Consider the following 15,788-nt stretch of genomic DNA (forward strand, 5'->3'; position numbering starts at 1 on the left):
GGGGCTCGCATCCTTGTTACCCAGACTGATGCCACCGGCCGGCCGTTGCCTGCCTGTCCCAACCCGCCTGTCCTTCTGCAGTGTGCTGGGCACCGACCATTTCAGATTACCAAATTACCTCCGCCACAGCAGCGAGGCAGAAATTCGGGCGGCTTTGCATGAGTGGGAGGGGCTGCTTGAATCGCGGTGCCATCGCTACGTGGAGTGGTTTCTCTGCTTGCTCCTGCTCCCCGGGTGTAGTGCCTCGGTCCCTGTAACCCCCCCGCCCTGCCAGGGCTTCTGCGAGGCCGTCAGAGACCAGTGTTGGACGCACTTGGCCGGCGGGCGCCTGCCTCTGCCTTGCGATGCTCTCCCCAAGGAGGATGAAGGGTATTCTTGTGTCTTTATTAATGCTTCTGCAGGTAATGTGGCTGGGTCATGTGTGTATATGTGTCTCCCCTCCCCAGACTCCCCCAGGTTTTTAGGCGCTGAGGGATGCTTCTGCCTTGTCCCCAGGGGATGCTGCTGAGTCCAAAATCACTTTCCATCCAGCCTCAGTTTCTTCAAACAGGGACCGCCAGCGGGTTTTGGCTCCCTCCGCAAGGCTGAGCATCACCATCCCCTCCTCGGGCTCTTTCACCCCCGGTGAAACACAGTGGCCAGGTTAAAAGGCAGCGTCCTGGTGGCCAGGACAAGAGATGCTGCCCAAGAGCATTGTGCCGGTGTTCGGGGCTGGTTTGCAGGTGCCGCAGAGTGCAGCAAAGCCAAAGGGCTTTGGGGTATCCCTCCCAGGAGCTTGCAGAGCTGGCAGCTCCCCGCAGGGACAGGGGAAGGACCAGGACCCTGCACCCACCCGACTGCAGCAGCATCGGGGACTGTGGCAGTGAGGAAGCTTCAAGGTGACCCGCGACCGTGCTCGCACGCTTCCGTCTCCCAGCGCGGCCCTTTGCTTTGGGGTTAATGATTTACCCAACGGCTAATGTTTGATTCCCCCCCTGCTTGGCAGGCAGGAGAGGTTGCTTCGCCTCCAGCTTCATCATTAGGTGGTTGTGACCCTTGTGTAAGTCAGCTGGGGACCGAGATGTGCCTCTTCAGCGGGGGGGGAAGGAAGGGAGTGCGGGGGGGACTGGCGCTCCGAGGAATGCATGTCAGGGTGTAAGAGCAAGAACACAGTTTGGGATGAAAGCAGGAGCGGGAGCTCGCCGCTCCCCCCGCCGAGCCCTCTGAATGAGGCTGTGTTCCCGTGCCGGCCCCCCGCGCCCTCGGGTGATGACCCGGGGCTGCCGACCAGGAGCGGCGAGACACCCGCTGCCATCAGAGGGGCGATTTAGCTGGGGCCAGCGGACAAGGGTCGCGCACATGGTCCCCTCGGCGTCAAAGCGGCTCTGTTCGCTGGCCGACCCCGTGGGGGTGTAGCGGGATCATGGGGATGCTCAGAAGGCGGCAGTCACTCCCAGGAATGGGTGGGAGACGTGGGGACTGTGGTGCACCCCATGGAGAGACTTGAGATGCTCCTGCATGCTGGGGGTCCTCTGCATCCCAGCAGGGATGGGACGCATGGGGCCACACTGGCAGCCCTGGCTTGGGCCAGCCAGGAAGGTCATGGCAGAGCAGGAAGGTGGCTTCGAGCATCCCTGGGTCCTTTCCAATGGCAACAAGAGCAAATGCCTGGGTTGCTGCGGCCAGAGGCATCCCCACAGCCATCCCATGCCAGCACCCATCCCGAAACCGCTGCGGCATCAGCTGTCTCTGGCTCTCTGTGCTCCACAGTGGGTGCTGCCAGTTTGCCACAGGGAGAAGAGGTTGTGATATTTGAGCACTGGGTGCCCTTTGGAAAAAGCAGGCATGGCCTGAAAGGTTTGGGGTTGAGAAGGGCACTTGGCTTTTGCAGGGGAGCAGCTGTTTAAAGGGGTCTCCCCTTACCTCCCCCACTCCCCAGGACCCATCCGGCCTCGCAGCCCTGGCTTCTGTCTGCTTTGCACGTTGCTCAGGGGAAAGATGTGTCCCTGTTAGCTTTGGGAAGTGCGGGCACCCAGCTCCCACCCTGGCTCGGGGGCGAGTGGCATGTTTGGAGAGGAGGGAGGATCCCAGAGCCAGCTGAAACGCCAAGGGGAGCGTGGTTGAAAATTGCATTGAAAAAAACAAAAGCCTCTTTCAGCCTGTCCCCCATCATCCCGAGCCCCAGGGGCAGACGATGGCCTGTGTGGCTGCAGAAGTTGCAGCGCCGGCTCTTACACCCGTGTGGACCCCCAGGAGGAAGCTCTGGTTTCCTCTTCCCTTAAAGCTGCTGTGAATTTGGCCTCCTCCAGCCTGAGATAAGCTCCATCCCTGCATCCTGGTGTTTGCAGTCGGCTTGGCCGCAGCCGCCTGCTGCAGGGTAGCTGGCACGGCTGGGGACGGTGCGGCTGGGAGTGGGACGGTGGGAGCTGGCTTGTGGGGTGCCTGAGCATAGGGTGTCTCAAGGATGGGTGCCAGGCTGGGGCTCGCTGTGGGTCCGGGGGAGCCCCGCTCGCTCGCCCCGTCGTTTTTGGTGTAAGGCTGCGCACATCTGGGCACGAAAGGATGCTGGGCTCAAAAGGCTGCGGGGCTCCAGGATCCAGAGGTCCCTGCGGCCAGCGAGGCAGAGGGGCTGTGCGGAGCCCTTCCCCTCTGAGCGGGCTGGGGATGCTCCATGGGGAAGCGCAATCCCAGTGCAGGGCAGATGAGGGGGTTAGGGCTGGTGCAAGACTGGGGGGGAGGTTTCTTCCCAGCCGGGTGCTCAGTTTTGAGGTGCCAAGCTTGGGAGGGACTGGGGACTTGGGGGAGCAGGGTGGGCACAGAGTAGTTTCAGAGCAGCAGGCTCAGGAGAGGATCAGTGGGTCTGGGAGAGAGAAAACTTGCCCCCACCTCTAATCAGTGACATTTCTAACATCCCCGCTGCCTGGGTCCCTGTCACGGGGCTGGCACTGGCATTGGGACTTGGCAGTAGGGGGAGGCTGGGGATGCTCCTTGTGCGCAGGTACCCGCAGGCTTTGGAAGAGGCACCCAGGTTTTAATCTCCTCTCACCATCCCAAGAGACGTGTTTTCCTTCCAGGCTGGGCAAGGCTGGGCTGATTTCTTCTTCTTTCTTTTTTTTTTTTTTCCCCTCCTCTTTTTATTTTTTGTAAGAGCTCTGGAGGAAAATGCCTGGCTCCAGAGCAGGGAGGAGGTTCCTGGCTGGTCCTTCCGGGTTCAACACACCTCTGATAACCCCCATTGCTCACATGAAACACCAGGGATGGACTTGGGGACATTGAATTGTCTCAGCTCCTGCTCCTGACTCCAGGGACGGGGCCAAAATCAGCACCAAGCATCTGTTCCCAGTGCGGAGCCCTCGGCCATTTCAGAGCCGGGGTGGTTGGGTTTTCTCGCTCCCGGGAAACACGGAGTTAAAAAGCACCCGGCGTGCTCGATCCCATCGAGTTGGCACCCGCCCGAGAGGTTGACATAGGAGAGGAGGAATCCAGCGCCCGGTGTGTGGGCGATGAGGATGTGCCTGCTGCCAAAACAACGGGAGCTGGCGTACAGAGGGCCGGCTTGCCCCGGCCAGATGTTCAGCTGCGTCGGGTAGGAGAGACCGTCCCGAGCAGAACTTCCCCAAGCGCCTTGAGAAAAAGGAGTCGGGAAAGGAGGCGAGCTCCAAATTGAGATCATCTGGGAAGCTGATGGGGCGCGCTGGCTTGAGCCCCATTCCCAGGGTGTTGCAAGGGGATGGCTCTGATTTATTCCCAGCTGGGGTGACCCCATAAGCTTGTCCTGGGATGATGTGGGGGGTCACTGTGACCCCGGAGCGGGTACGGATGCAACACACTTCCTCACGGCTCCATGGTTGTTCAGCTTCCCAGTGCTCCGGCAGCATCCCCCGCTGCCTGCACGGGCGTGTTGCTACCATGGGCAAGATCCCTTTGGTTTTATCCCATCTCAGGGATGTCCTGGCTGTGGTTGGAGGGCCAGCAGCAGGGAATGGGTGGCATTTTGAGAGCCACGTCCCAACTGTGCGGTGGGAGCAGCTCAAGGAGCGCTGCTGCCTTGGCCAACCTGCAGCCTGAAGGAAAATCCCGGGTCCTGGGGAGGGCAAGCAGAGGGAGCCGTTGAAGAGTGGCGTCTGGGGGAGGCATAGCCCATGGTGTCCCCCCAAGGTGCCTTGCTGAGGGTGACCATGCTTGCTGGGCCAGTTGTGACTGTCCCCTTTCCCTTCCTCTTGCAGAGAACCTGAGCACTGAGGTCAGCCTCCTGGAGCTGATCGGAGACCCCCCACCAGAGGAGATCCTCAAAATTTATGGCCCCGACAACAACCCCGGCTACGTCTTCGGCCCCAATGCCAACACAGGCCAGGTGGCCCGGTACCACCTGCCGAGCCCTTTCTACCGGGACTTTTCCCTCCTGTTCCACATCCAGCCCACCACCCCCCGGGCCGGCGTGCTCTTTGCCATCACAGACTCCTCGCAGAGCATCATCTATGTGGGTGTCAAGCTCTCGGAGCTGCGGATGGGCAGGCAGCAGATCATCTTCTACTACACAGAGCCGGGCTCACCAAGATCATATGCAGCAGCCACCTTCACCGTGCCCACCTTGCTCAACCAGTGGACGCGCTTTGCCATCAGTGTGGAGGAGGACGTAGTCGTTCTCTACCTGGACTGTGAGGAGCACGAGCGGGTCCACTTTGAGCGCTCCCCGGACGAGATGGAGCTGGAAGATGGCTCCGGGCTCTTTGTTGCTCAGGCTGGAGGAGCCGACCCAGATAAATACCAGGTAAGGCCTTGGGTCACTCCCAGGAGCATCTCCAAGGAGAATCCTGGGTGAGGCCGGAGGGATGTGACACCAGCCTGTGCCTGTTGAAGCAGCCTCTTTGCCCAGAAGACAAACCAGCGGCCATGCTCCGCATGCATCCCTGAGAAAGGAGATGCTTGAGGTGGGGGGGGGAAGGTGGCTTGAGATGTCACCAACTTTATTGTCTTGGGTCTCACTAAGGCAAAGCTCTCAAGGTGGGCTGGCAGGAGGAGGTGGGGTTGTGCTACAGCACCCACCATTGCCCATACCTTTCCCAGCAAACGCTGAGCCACTTCGAGTCTCCCCTTTGCTAAAAATACCCAACTCGTTTGGTGGAGGAGCTGGTTTGGCTGGTAAAATGTCTCTCTTAGCTGGAAAAAATGCTTGGGCTGGAGCATATCTTTGCTGGCTGACATTGGGCAGTATCTGCAGGAAGACTTTGGAGAGCAAGGAGAGAAGGTGATAGCTCAGCCCGTGATTTGAGCATGACTTATGTTCTAGATAAGGTTTATGGAAAGTGTGGGGAAAATGCCCAGCTGACGTGGAAATCCCCTGTGGTGCTTGAGGAAAGGAAAGTTCAGGATTGCACTGCCGGGTTTCTCCTGGGTTGAGCGCGGTTTGCCCAGCAACAGAGGCTCTGCTGAGTGGAGCGATGCTTTTCCTGGGGAGCTTTGCAAAGCACGTTTCTGAGCTTAAACATCATCTTGACTAACGAGTAATGCTGCCGCAGTGCCAGGTAAACCACTTTGGGCGGGAAAAGCTCCTCCGAGAAGGGTTAATGATTGATGGGCTGGGGACCAGTTTGTGCTGGGATTTGAGTTGGTCCCTTGAGGTCTCAAGAGCAATTTTTTTCTCTTGAACCTGCTGGGAGGGCCAGGTCATGGCCGTGAAGGAACTCCTTTCCCCAGCTGGAGAGGGTTTGGCACCAGCTGGAAGGCAAAGCAACAGCCCGAAGCAGAGTGAAGCACTCCTGCCTTTCTAGCAGATGATGTTCCCGAGCTTGCCAAACACCCGATCCCACTGCCCGCCCCCGGTTTTCCCGCCAGGAATAGCTGGCCATCGAGGGATGGAGGCTGACTGCCTCGGCCGGCCGAGACGGGAGCAGGGAGTGCAGGCTTGAATGTCTCCTTGGCATCTGACTGCCTCGTGGTATTTCCACCGCTGACCAGCCCTGACTCGCGTTATCTGGAACTAACGGGGCGTCAAGCAGATTAAAACCTGGCCCTCAGTCAAGCCGTGAGACGAGCTGCTCATGGGCAGCTGGAGGGCTGCTGGTGGGGTCTCAGCTGGCATCTGTGCTTCTTCCCGAGTTGCCTTTGTGTCAATGGGATGAAACCTGGAGGGACGAAGCCTGCAGGTAATACAGAAGCCCGTGGGACAGCAGATATCAAGGGCGTTACTGTAAATGGGATCTCAGCCGGGCTCTGGCAGGAGGGTTTGATTGCAGCTGGATGTAGGATAAGACCTACGGTGCTGCTGCCCCCTTTATTGGGGCAAACAGGCTGCACAGGGCCCTTATAACCATCCCTCACGGGGATGCCTCAGCTCAGGGCTGGAACCGGGTTGGTTGCGACGCCTCCGGCAAGGCCCAGGACCAGGAAGGCCAGGCTGAAGTGCTGCATTTATCAAAGCTTGGGCTTGATGCTGGTGCTCGGCAGGGAGGAGAGGGATGGATTAGAGCCGGCTGTCGCCAGGGCGAGCAGCTGGAGGAGGTCACAACCCACCTGGGGGGCATTTGCTTGTGGGAGGGATTTTTATATATATATTTATATGTAAAAATAATATATATTTAAAATAGACTATACTTATAATATATTATATTTATGATATATATGTAATATAATATATTTAGAATATATTCATATTATAATATCATAGCCAGCCTGGATGAACTGCAACTGCCCCTGATTCTTGTTTTCTTAAACCCATTGTGTTTCCTGAGCACAGTTCTTTCCCGGACGTGTTGCGCTGTGCTTTCAAGCAAGCCCAAATATTATTTTAGATGTCTCACTCAGGGAAGAGAGGCCGAGCGAGAGGTATCTGCCCTCTCCGAGCTCTCTTCTCAGCATGGTCCCCGGCACCTCCCCGACGGGATCAGAGGGATGGGCAGCATCCCATCCCAGCAGCATCCCATCCCAGCAGCATCCCCGTGTCCCATCCCAGCAGCGAGGATCTGGGCTGGGCTCGGAGATACACCGGGTGACCCCACTCGCTATGGAAGCCGTGGGATTCAGGCTGGTACCCACACACAATCGATAGGGGTCTGCTGCCCTCCGGGCAGTGCAGGTAGCTCAGCTGCGGGGGTTTGTCTGGAGGCAGCATCCATAGGAAGGAATTTGTGGCGGTTTCTTGTATAAACAAGCGGTTTGGATGCGCACAGTGCTTGCAAAACCCAAATAAATGGTAAGGAAGCATGGATTAGCCTAAGAAATACAAAACTGAGGCTGCAGTTGGCTGGGCCCTGCCAGCGGCCCTTGCTTGGGGCGGAGAGGCTGGGGAGCCCTCCGGAGAGGGGGAAGGAGGAGCATGGCCAAAGCATTGCTGTCTGGCTGGCCAGGTCCTGGCTGCCGCCTCTGCTCGGCCGGCCTGGTGCCGGTGCCAGCATGGGGCTTTTCCTCATGGCTCACCGAGCCGTGCCGGTGGCACTGGGGACCAGGGCTGCAAGGTTGAAACCTCGCTGTGCTGGGACATGGATGCTCAGGTGGAGACCGCTCTCCACGCCGGGTGAAAGAGCCTGATGTACACAGGGTGCCTGGGGACGTGGTGGCCGGGTGGCACGGCAGGTCACATCGTGCTGTGAGGTGGCTTGTGGTGCGTGTCTGTCCGTGGTGCGTGTCCATCTGTGGCTGCCCTTGGTGTGGTTTCCTTCCAGGGGGTGATTGCCGACTTGAAGCTGCAAGGGGACCCACGGGCGGCCGAGCGCCAGTGTGAGGAAGAGGAGGATGACACTGAGGAGGTGAGCGCTGACAGCCTGGCCAGGGCAGGTGAGGGGGCTGCCCCCCTGTGCTCCCGGCTGACTCCTCGCCCCTTCTACCCGGGAAAACGCAGGTCTCTGGCGATTTCGGCAGCGGGGTGGAAGATGGACACCAACCCTCAGGGAAAGATAGGGTGAGTTGTTGCCCACAGGTGTTGCACCCAGTAGCAGGACCCCAAGATTTTAGGGACAAGGAGGGCTGGGTGCCCTCCATGGTCAAGGTCCCGGGATGCCCAACGGGGTTCCGACGCCTGCCCCTTTTGAGAGGGCACTGGGAGATGAATGGCACTGCAGTGTCCCCTTATTGTTGGCACAGGGTGTCCCGGGGCTGGTGGATGCTGTCCCCGTCACCTCTCCCCCCGTGGCAGCGGGTGGCGGGCCAAGGGGCGGCGGAGGCTCCCTGCAGCAAGCCGAGAGGACCAGAGCAGAGGAGACGCTGCAGGTCTCTGCGGGAGGTAATACCGACAGCAGCATCCCCTTCCCCACCGTGCCGGCCGGCCCCAGGGCACACCGGCAGGGACGTGGTGGGGTGTCCATCCCCGAGCACGACTGGGTCCCTTTTCCCTTCCTGCAGGCACTGGCCCCAAAGGCGAAAAGGGGGAGAAGGGCGAGCGTGGCCTGAAAGGGGACTCCGGGACCAGCAGCATTGTGGGGACGGGCAGTGTCAAGGGCGAAAAGGTGGGTGAGAGGGGGGGATCCCAGGGGCTTGAGGATGCCACCAATGTGTCCGTGTTTGACACCCACTCCTCTTTGTTCCTGTCCCGCAGGGGGAGAAAGGAGAACTGGGCGTTAAGGTGAGCATCACAGGGTGCGCCGGGGCAAAGCCATGCCTGCCTGGGCTGCCACCCCTGGGGACGTGCCACCCATCCCCTTTTCCTTTGGCTCCCCAGGGCAGCGCTGGATTTGGCTATCCTGGCTCCAAGGGCCAGAAAGGGGAGCCGGGCGACCCCGGCCCCCCTGGGACCCTCTCGCGGCACACTGACGGCTCGATGGTGGAGCAGGTCACCGGTCCCCCAGGGCCACCAGGGAAGGACGGAGCCCCTGGCAGGGATGGCGAGCCTGTGAGTCGAGCCCCCCCGCCCCTCGGGTATCCCCTCTCCCCCCACGCCTGCCTGCTTGCCTGCCTGTCTGCCTGCACACTGACCTCTCCCCTCTCTGCCACCCTAGGGCGATCCCGGCGAGGATGGCAAACCTGTAAGTGGGGTGGGGGGGTGGGGGGGCAATGGGTGCCGGCCACCCCCCTTGCCTCGCTGCCCACTGACCCCCCACCGCTCCCCTTTGCAGGGCGATATGGGGCCCCAGGGATTCCCCGGGATGCCGGGGGAGCCCGGTCTGAAGGGGGAGAAGGTGAGTGCTGGTGCTGGTGTGGGGGGATGGCACACACCGCTGCCGCTGTTCCTCTCACCGGCGGATGGGCTACGCTTGCAAACCGCGCTCTCTCTTCTGTGCCAGGGTGACCCCGGCGTGGGGCCGAGAGGACCCCCTGGACCACCCGGTCCCCCGGGACCACCAGGACCCTCATCCAAGCATGACAAACTGGTGGGTACCCCCTGGGATACAGGGATCTGGGTGGGGGGTACGGCGCCACAGAGGAGCGGGATGCTGCTGCCAGCCCCCAGACAGCATCCCCGTGCCGCCGGGCACCCCTACCCTGGCCGTCAGTGCCTGACATCACCCTCGCGCTTCTCCCCCAGACCTTCATCGACATGGAGGGCTCTGGCTTCGGCGGTGACCTGGAGAGCCTGCGGGTGAGTGCGGCTCCTCTCCTGCCAGCAGGGAGCGGGGGGACGCATGCAGCCATCGTCCCTTCCTTCTCTTCTAGGGTCCGCGAGGGCCGCCCGGTCCCCCAGGGCCACCCGGCGTGCCTGGTTTGCCAGGGGAGCCAGGACGGTTTGGGATGAACCGCACAGACCTGCTGGGACCGCCGGGGCTGCCAGGCAGGGATGGGATCCCCGGGCCACCGGGGCCAGCGGTAGGTGGCCAAGGGGACCTATCCCTGGGCCACCCCACGGTGGTGGGGCTGTAACTGCCCCCTGTGGTGGTGGGGGGCTCGGTGCCCACCAGCCCCACAGGGTTTTTCCACACTGGAGCCAGCTCCTGGGCATCTTGCAGGGTCCTCAGGGTCCTCCTGGAAAAGACGGGGTGGCTGGCCAGCCGGGACCCAAAGGAGAGCAGGTGAGTGTCCCATGTCCCGTGGGAACATGTCACAGCTCCCCCACAGGGCAGCTGGCACGCCTGGCACATCTCCAGGAGGTCCCAGCTCCTTCTGTCCCTGGGCTGGGGAGCATCAACCTGTCCCTGGAGCAGGGCAGCTTCTTCACACCCTCTTCTTCCTCCTCCTCCCCAGGGCGATGTGGGTGACCTCGGCCTCCCCGGTGCACCAGGACCCAAGGTACTGTGCCTGCGGTGGGTTTCTTGGTGGGGGGGTCCCACGTACATAGCAGAGTGGAGGCAGGGGTGCTGCTTGGGGGGCCACCTCATGCCGGAGCGGGGAGGGGGATGCTGGTATTTGGGGTCCTCCCAGAGCAGAGCAGTGCTGTGGCTCGAGGGTGCGTGGAGCCGCCGACCACCCCCAGAATGCTCGCCGGGCTCCCACCACCCTCACTTGGCTTTGGTCCAGGTACTGCTGCCTCGAGAAGTGGGCCGGCAAGCCGAGCAGGGTGTTTCAAGGCACAGAAGGGGGTTTGCTTGGGGGAGTTTGGGTACCCACACCCCGCTGGGAAACCCCCTATCTTCTGCACATCACTCTTCTGCCCGCCTCCTCGAGCTTCTTGCCACCCCGCATCCCCCAGGGTGGAAGTAAAGGCTTCCTGGGACACGCGTGATCACCCTCCCCTCCCTCGGGGGCCAGGGTGCCCCTTCGGATGGCCCATCCACCACAGCCTGAGCTGGGGGCAAGAGCCTCAAGAGTTAAGGTTCCTTAACACTGCTGATGGGAGAGGGCAGATGGGTCGGCAGCAGGCGCAAGGACTGATTCTGCTGCTCGGAGACCCGTAGCAAAGCGCGAGGGTGCCGCTGAGCATCCCCCCTCAGCGCTGAGCCTTGCCACCGCATCGGAGCCGCGACGCATGCGAGAAGAAAAATCACATTTATGGTTTTAGACGAGCCTCTGGTGGCCACTGTGCGCATCGCGCAGGGAGCCGGTGCCATGTGAGGACCGCCGGGACGAGGGACACCGGAGCTGGGCGATGCCCCATCCCACAAAGCCCCTCTGCCCCGGAGACAGGGGAGCATCTGTGCTCTGTCCCAGGGGGTGGTTTGGGGATGCGGGAGGGGATGCGCTGCCTCCCGCTTGCAGGCACCAGGCAGGGACCGTTGCCACCTCGTCCCAGTCCCATCTGTCCCCTTTTTTTCTCGTCCCCTTTGCAGGGCAGCAAGGGAGAAACAGGACCAGCAGGAGCCCCGGGAGAGATGGGGTTAGCTGGCCTTCCTGGGCCCATCGGACCCCGAGGGCAGCCAGGGCCCCCCGGTCCCCCGGGACCGCCGGGGCCTGGCTACGAGGCTGGATTTGTAAGTGATCACCCCTGTGATGGGGGGGTGGGATAAACTGGAGCGGGGGCAGACATGGCTCAGCCCCTTCTCCCCCCTCCCACCTAGGGCGACATGGAGGGGTCGGGGCTGCCGTTCTCTGCCGGCTCCCCCGGACCACGCGGACCCGAAGGACCACAGGTAGCTCCGCTCGTGCTCCTTCCCTCTGCTCCATCCTGGGCTCCCCAGGGCGTCCCCTGCCATCATGTGCCCCGCCATCACCCCACGCTCATGGCCCCCTTCTTGTTGCTTGCAGGGGGTGCCAGGACTGCCGGGGGTGAAGGTGAGGAGCCCTTCAAATGCCTTCCTCGCTCTTTGCCGGAGCCAGCTGCAGGAGCCTGGCTCCATCCTTGCAGGATGCCCACAGGCAGCCTGCGGGGATGCTCCTGCTCTGACACCTCTTTCCTTGCAGGGAGAGGTCGGCAGCCCCGGGCAGCCCGGCTTGCCAGGACCAAAGGTAAGAGCACCGAGAGGTCAGGACAGGCTGTGTGTGAGCTTCTGGGGTTGGTGGGGTGCTGGGGAGGACCCCTGTGCTCCCCAGCCTGGGGCTGTCAGGAGGATGCTCTGTACTGCATCTCACCCTTTCTTGCACCTTGTTGCAGGGAGATGCTGGCATGCCTGGCGTGGATGGCCGCCCTGGCCTGGAGGGCTTCCCCGGACCACAGGTAGGAGCATCAGCCCCCCCCCCCCTTTCCAGAAGCTCCGCTCTCGCTCCAGGCAGGGCACCCTCGCTCGCTGCAGGGCCACTTGCAGCAGCCAGAATCTATCCCCAGCAACCAAAATCTGCCCCCAGCAGCCAAAATGCACCCCCCCCATGCCTTCAGCTGTTTCCCTGCTCTGGGACTGGGCTCACTGTGTGCCAGGGTTGCCCACGCTGCTTGGGACCCCATACTCATCAGCTTGCCGCCCTGCTCGCCATCACCTCCACCCAAAGCATCCCACCGTGGCTCGCTGCCTGGACCTTGCAGGCAAGGGGGGTGGCCTGAAAGGTTTTGCTGAGCCACAGGCAGGAGGGGGTCTCTGCTTGTGAGCCAGGGTCCGGCTGCATGCAGTGCCAAGCAGGAAGCTCACCTCTGCCTGCTCCTCCTTCCAGGGACCCAAAGGTGACCGAGGCGGCCCTGGCGAGAAGGTAGGTACCACCGGGCTGGGGATGGGGCCTGGCCGGTGGTGGCCCTGGGGCTGATGGCTTGTGTCTTCCAGGGTGAGCGAGGCCAAGATGGTGTGGGGCTGCCCGGCCCCCCTGGTCCACCTGGTCCCCCTGGACAGGTCATCACTGTCTTGAGCGAAGATGTAAGTGATGGGTCCTGGCTTCACCGCAGCTTGGGAGAGCTAGAACTGCGGGGTGGGGGGGCCTGCCCAGCACCCATTGTGCGAGGGAACTGAGAGAAACTTCTCCAGGAGCTCTGACCTCTTCAGCGCAAAGATCAGGGTGAAAAACCTTGTTTTGTCTCTTTTTCCAGAAGTCTTTGGCGGCTTTGCCTGGTCCAGAGGTAGGTGCCCCCCTGCCACCCGCACCCCCTGGCAGTGCCAGGAGGGCACCTGGTTCCTTGCAAAGAGGGGGTTTGCTCATACAAGCATCTCTGCTTCTGTCTGCAGGGCAGAGTGGGTCACGCCGGCTTCCCGGTGAGTTGGTGGCAGGGCTGGGGACCGCAGGGGTGGCACTGGTGCCCGCAGGGGAGCATGGGGCAGCGTCTGGGCACTGGAGGGGGGAGTCAGAGTGAAAGCTCTGGGCATGCCTTGGTGAAACCTCTGGTTGCTGGTCCTGCTGCAGCGATGCTGGGGTGGTCATCGGCGTCTGCCTTTGGTGGGTCGGGGCTGACGTGGGCTTCTGTGCTCCTCCCTGCAGGGCCCGGTGGGACCGAAAGGAGACCGGGGGTCATCTGGTCCCCCGGGCTCCCCGGGGTTGAAGGTAACTGTTCCGGGCCAGCTCTGCACCATGGGGTGGTCACGCTCCTGGTCCCCCATCCTGCCTGGCCACCGGTCCCGGTGGTGATGCCAGCCCCGCCGTGGGAGGGAGCCTGGTCCCTCCATCGCCCCTCGCGCCTCCTCCTCTCTTGCAGGGGGAGAAGGGGGAGCCTGGCGTCATCATCAGTCCCGATGGGACCATGGTCACTGCGAAGGCGAAAGGAGAAAAGGTGGGTATGCCGCGGGAACGAGGGGCACGTCCCCGTGCGACAGGTGCCGGGTGGTCCCGGTAGTGATGCCCTTTCCCTCTCCGCTGTCTGCAGGGGGAGCCAGGGCTGCGGGGACCAATGGGACCCTCGGTAAGTCACCGTCGCCATCCTCCTCGTATCCCATGGGGAGGGACGGGGCTGATCCAGGGCAGAGGGGGACGGGGGTGTGCCCCCACTCTGAGCACCCCCATCTTCATCTTCTGTCCCCTCCAGGGTCCCCAGGGACGAGCAGGGATGAAGGGAGAGATCGGCTTTCCGGGCAGACCCGTAAGACCTGCTCCCGGTTTGTTTGTCCCCTCGGCCATCGCCTCCTCCACCGCGTCCCCCCACCCCGTTTGCATGTCTTGCACCCGCCAAACCCCAAACCCCATCGTGTCCCTGCAGTGCCGAGGGGTGGGGCGATGCCGGGGTGCCAGTGGTGATGCTGGGATGTCACCCCGGAGCTGGTGGGGGAGATGGGGACGGGGCTCATCCGTGTTGCTCATCCACAGGGACGTCCTGGCATGAACGGGCTGAAGGGCGAGAAGGGTGACCCCGCGGACGTCAGTAGTGCGCTGGGCTTGCGGGTGAGTGCTGCTGCAGTCTCCCCAGGCCGCTGGCCTAGCAGATGGCGGGACACACACCGAGGGTCTCCCTGGGGACGCGAATCCCTTTGGCAAAGGGCACATGCCTCCCTCTCTCAGGGACTGGTTGCCCCTCTGGGGCAGGGCATGGCCCCGGTGTCCCCCCCGATGGGGACTGTCCACTTTGCAGGACCCTGATGCATATTCTTCCCCCCTGCAGGGTCCCCCAGGACCCCCAGGTCCCCCAGGCCCCCCCGGGCCACCCGGCAGCATAGTCTACGACAGCAGCAATGTGAGTAACAACATGGTCGCCATGATGGGGGAAGCTGAGGGCTGGTGACCGGGTCCCCCCAGTGCCCCCTGCTTGGCCGGAGGGGATGGAGGACACTCTGGTGGCATCCCGCAGCATCACATTGAGGCGGGGGTCCCCGAGGATGCTGCCATCTCTGCAGCCACTTCCTTTGCATCCCTGCAGGCCTTCAGTGACTCTGGCCATCCCGCGCTGCCGGCCTTCCCCGGTAAGAGGATGTCCCTCTCCCAGCCTCCTTGGGGCAGTTTGGGGACTCCCAACAAGGCTGGGGAGGGGGGGATGGGACACCCTTCTTCAGAGCTGGGGCTGGGATGCTGCAGTGCTGAGACGGCATGTCTCTGCTGCTCCCCATAGGTTTCCACCAGTTTCCAGGACAAAAGGGAGAGAAAGGTGATGCCGGAGCCCCGGGACCCCCAGGTGGGTGACCCATCCCCGCAGGCAGAGGCGGGCAGGGGGTGGCTCGTGCCCACCCCAGGTCTCCTCTCCCCTCCTCTCTCTCTCCCCACAGGCCACTTCCCCTACGACCTGAGTCACTTCAGTGCCAACCTGCGGGTAAGCCCTTTGCCTGCCGGCGGCGGCTCGCGGGGCTGGCACCTGACGCTATTTGGGGTACCGGGGTGTGCCCTGGCCGCTCACCCTAAGACAGTGCCATCCTGCAGGGTGACAAAGGGGAGGCAGGTCCCAAGGGCGAGAAGGGCGAGCCAGGCAGCACCCCGCTCTATGGTCCCAGCGTCACCGGGCTGCCGGGGCCTCCAGGGCCCCAGGGCTACCCTGGGCTGCCGGTGAGTACCCCACGGCGTGGGGGATGAGGGGGAGCATGGGGAGGGGGGCATCCCTGGGTGCTTTGCTCCAGGGATGCTCTCTCACACTGCCTAGGGTCCCAAGGGGGACAGTATCGTTGGGCCGCCAGGGCCTCCTGGACCTCAGGGCCCCCCTGGTATCGGATATGAGGGGCGGCAGGGCCCCCCTGGCCCTCCTGGCCCCCCCGGTCCACCCTCCTTCCCAGGCCCCCACAGACAAGGTGAGTACCCGTGCCCCTGCATCCCTCCCTTCCACCCCTGCATCCCTTCCTGCACACCCCACATCCCTCTCTACACCCCTCACATCCCTCCCCGTGCTCCGTGCTGCAGCCCTCTCCATCTCACTCTTCTTCCTCCCAGCTATCAGCATCCCTGGCCCCCCCGGACCACCGGGACCCCCTGGACCACCAGGCACCAGTGGGATGTCCTTGGGGGTGAGTTGGGGCTCTGGGGGGGTGTTGCCCACGGGCTGGCTGGCCGAGCCCTGAGCCACCCGCCGGGCTGTGCCCGCAGCTGCGTGCTCTGCCGACCTACCAGGCGATGCTGAGCGCCGCGCACGAGCTGCCCGAGGGTGGCCTCATCTTCCTGACTGACCGGCAAGAGCTCTACGTCCGCCTGCGCGGGGGCTTCCGCCGGGTGCTGGTGAGTGGGGGGCAGGGGGAGAAGGGGGC

The 15,788-nt window shown here is 62.7% G+C and overlaps 1 protein-coding gene across 1 annotated transcript in view; it reads left to right on the top strand.

Annotated features, from left to right (window-relative positions):
• COL18A1 (collagen type XVIII alpha 1 chain) overlaps positions 1-15,788 on the top strand; it is a 41,812-nt gene that overhangs the window by 23,313 nt on the left and 2,711 nt on the right. Inside the window, 36 exon segments of the mRNA XM_072874375.1 lie at positions 4,206-4,750; positions 7,641-7,724; positions 7,817-7,876; positions 8,059-8,197; positions 8,317-8,420; positions 8,510-8,536; positions 8,633-8,803; positions 8,910-8,936; positions 9,027-9,089; positions 9,195-9,281; positions 9,437-9,490; positions 9,565-9,714; positions 9,855-9,917; positions 10,090-10,134; positions 11,112-11,252; positions 11,340-11,411; positions 11,527-11,553; positions 11,683-11,727; positions 11,873-11,935; positions 12,364-12,399; positions 12,471-12,560; positions 12,731-12,760; positions 12,867-12,893; positions 13,117-13,179; positions 13,331-13,405; positions 13,499-13,534; positions 13,658-13,711; positions 13,936-14,010; positions 14,228-14,299; positions 14,483-14,525; positions 14,672-14,734; positions 14,826-14,869; positions 14,977-15,099; positions 15,194-15,338; positions 15,478-15,551; positions 15,631-15,759. Coding sequence (XP_072730476.1) covers positions 4,206-4,750; positions 7,641-7,724; positions 7,817-7,876; positions 8,059-8,197; positions 8,317-8,420; positions 8,510-8,536; positions 8,633-8,803; positions 8,910-8,936; positions 9,027-9,089; positions 9,195-9,281; positions 9,437-9,490; positions 9,565-9,714; positions 9,855-9,917; positions 10,090-10,134; positions 11,112-11,252; positions 11,340-11,411; positions 11,527-11,553; positions 11,683-11,727; positions 11,873-11,935; positions 12,364-12,399; positions 12,471-12,560; positions 12,731-12,760; positions 12,867-12,893; positions 13,117-13,179; positions 13,331-13,405; positions 13,499-13,534; positions 13,658-13,711; positions 13,936-14,010; positions 14,228-14,299; positions 14,483-14,525; positions 14,672-14,734; positions 14,826-14,869; positions 14,977-15,099; positions 15,194-15,338; positions 15,478-15,551; positions 15,631-15,759 — 3,146 coding nt within the window.

Source organism: Ciconia boyciana, chromosome 10 (genome assembly GCF_034638445.1).
Source record: "Ciconia boyciana chromosome 10, ASM3463844v1, whole genome shotgun sequence".
NCBI lineage: Eukaryota > Metazoa > Chordata > Aves > Ciconiiformes > Ciconiidae > Ciconia > Ciconia boyciana.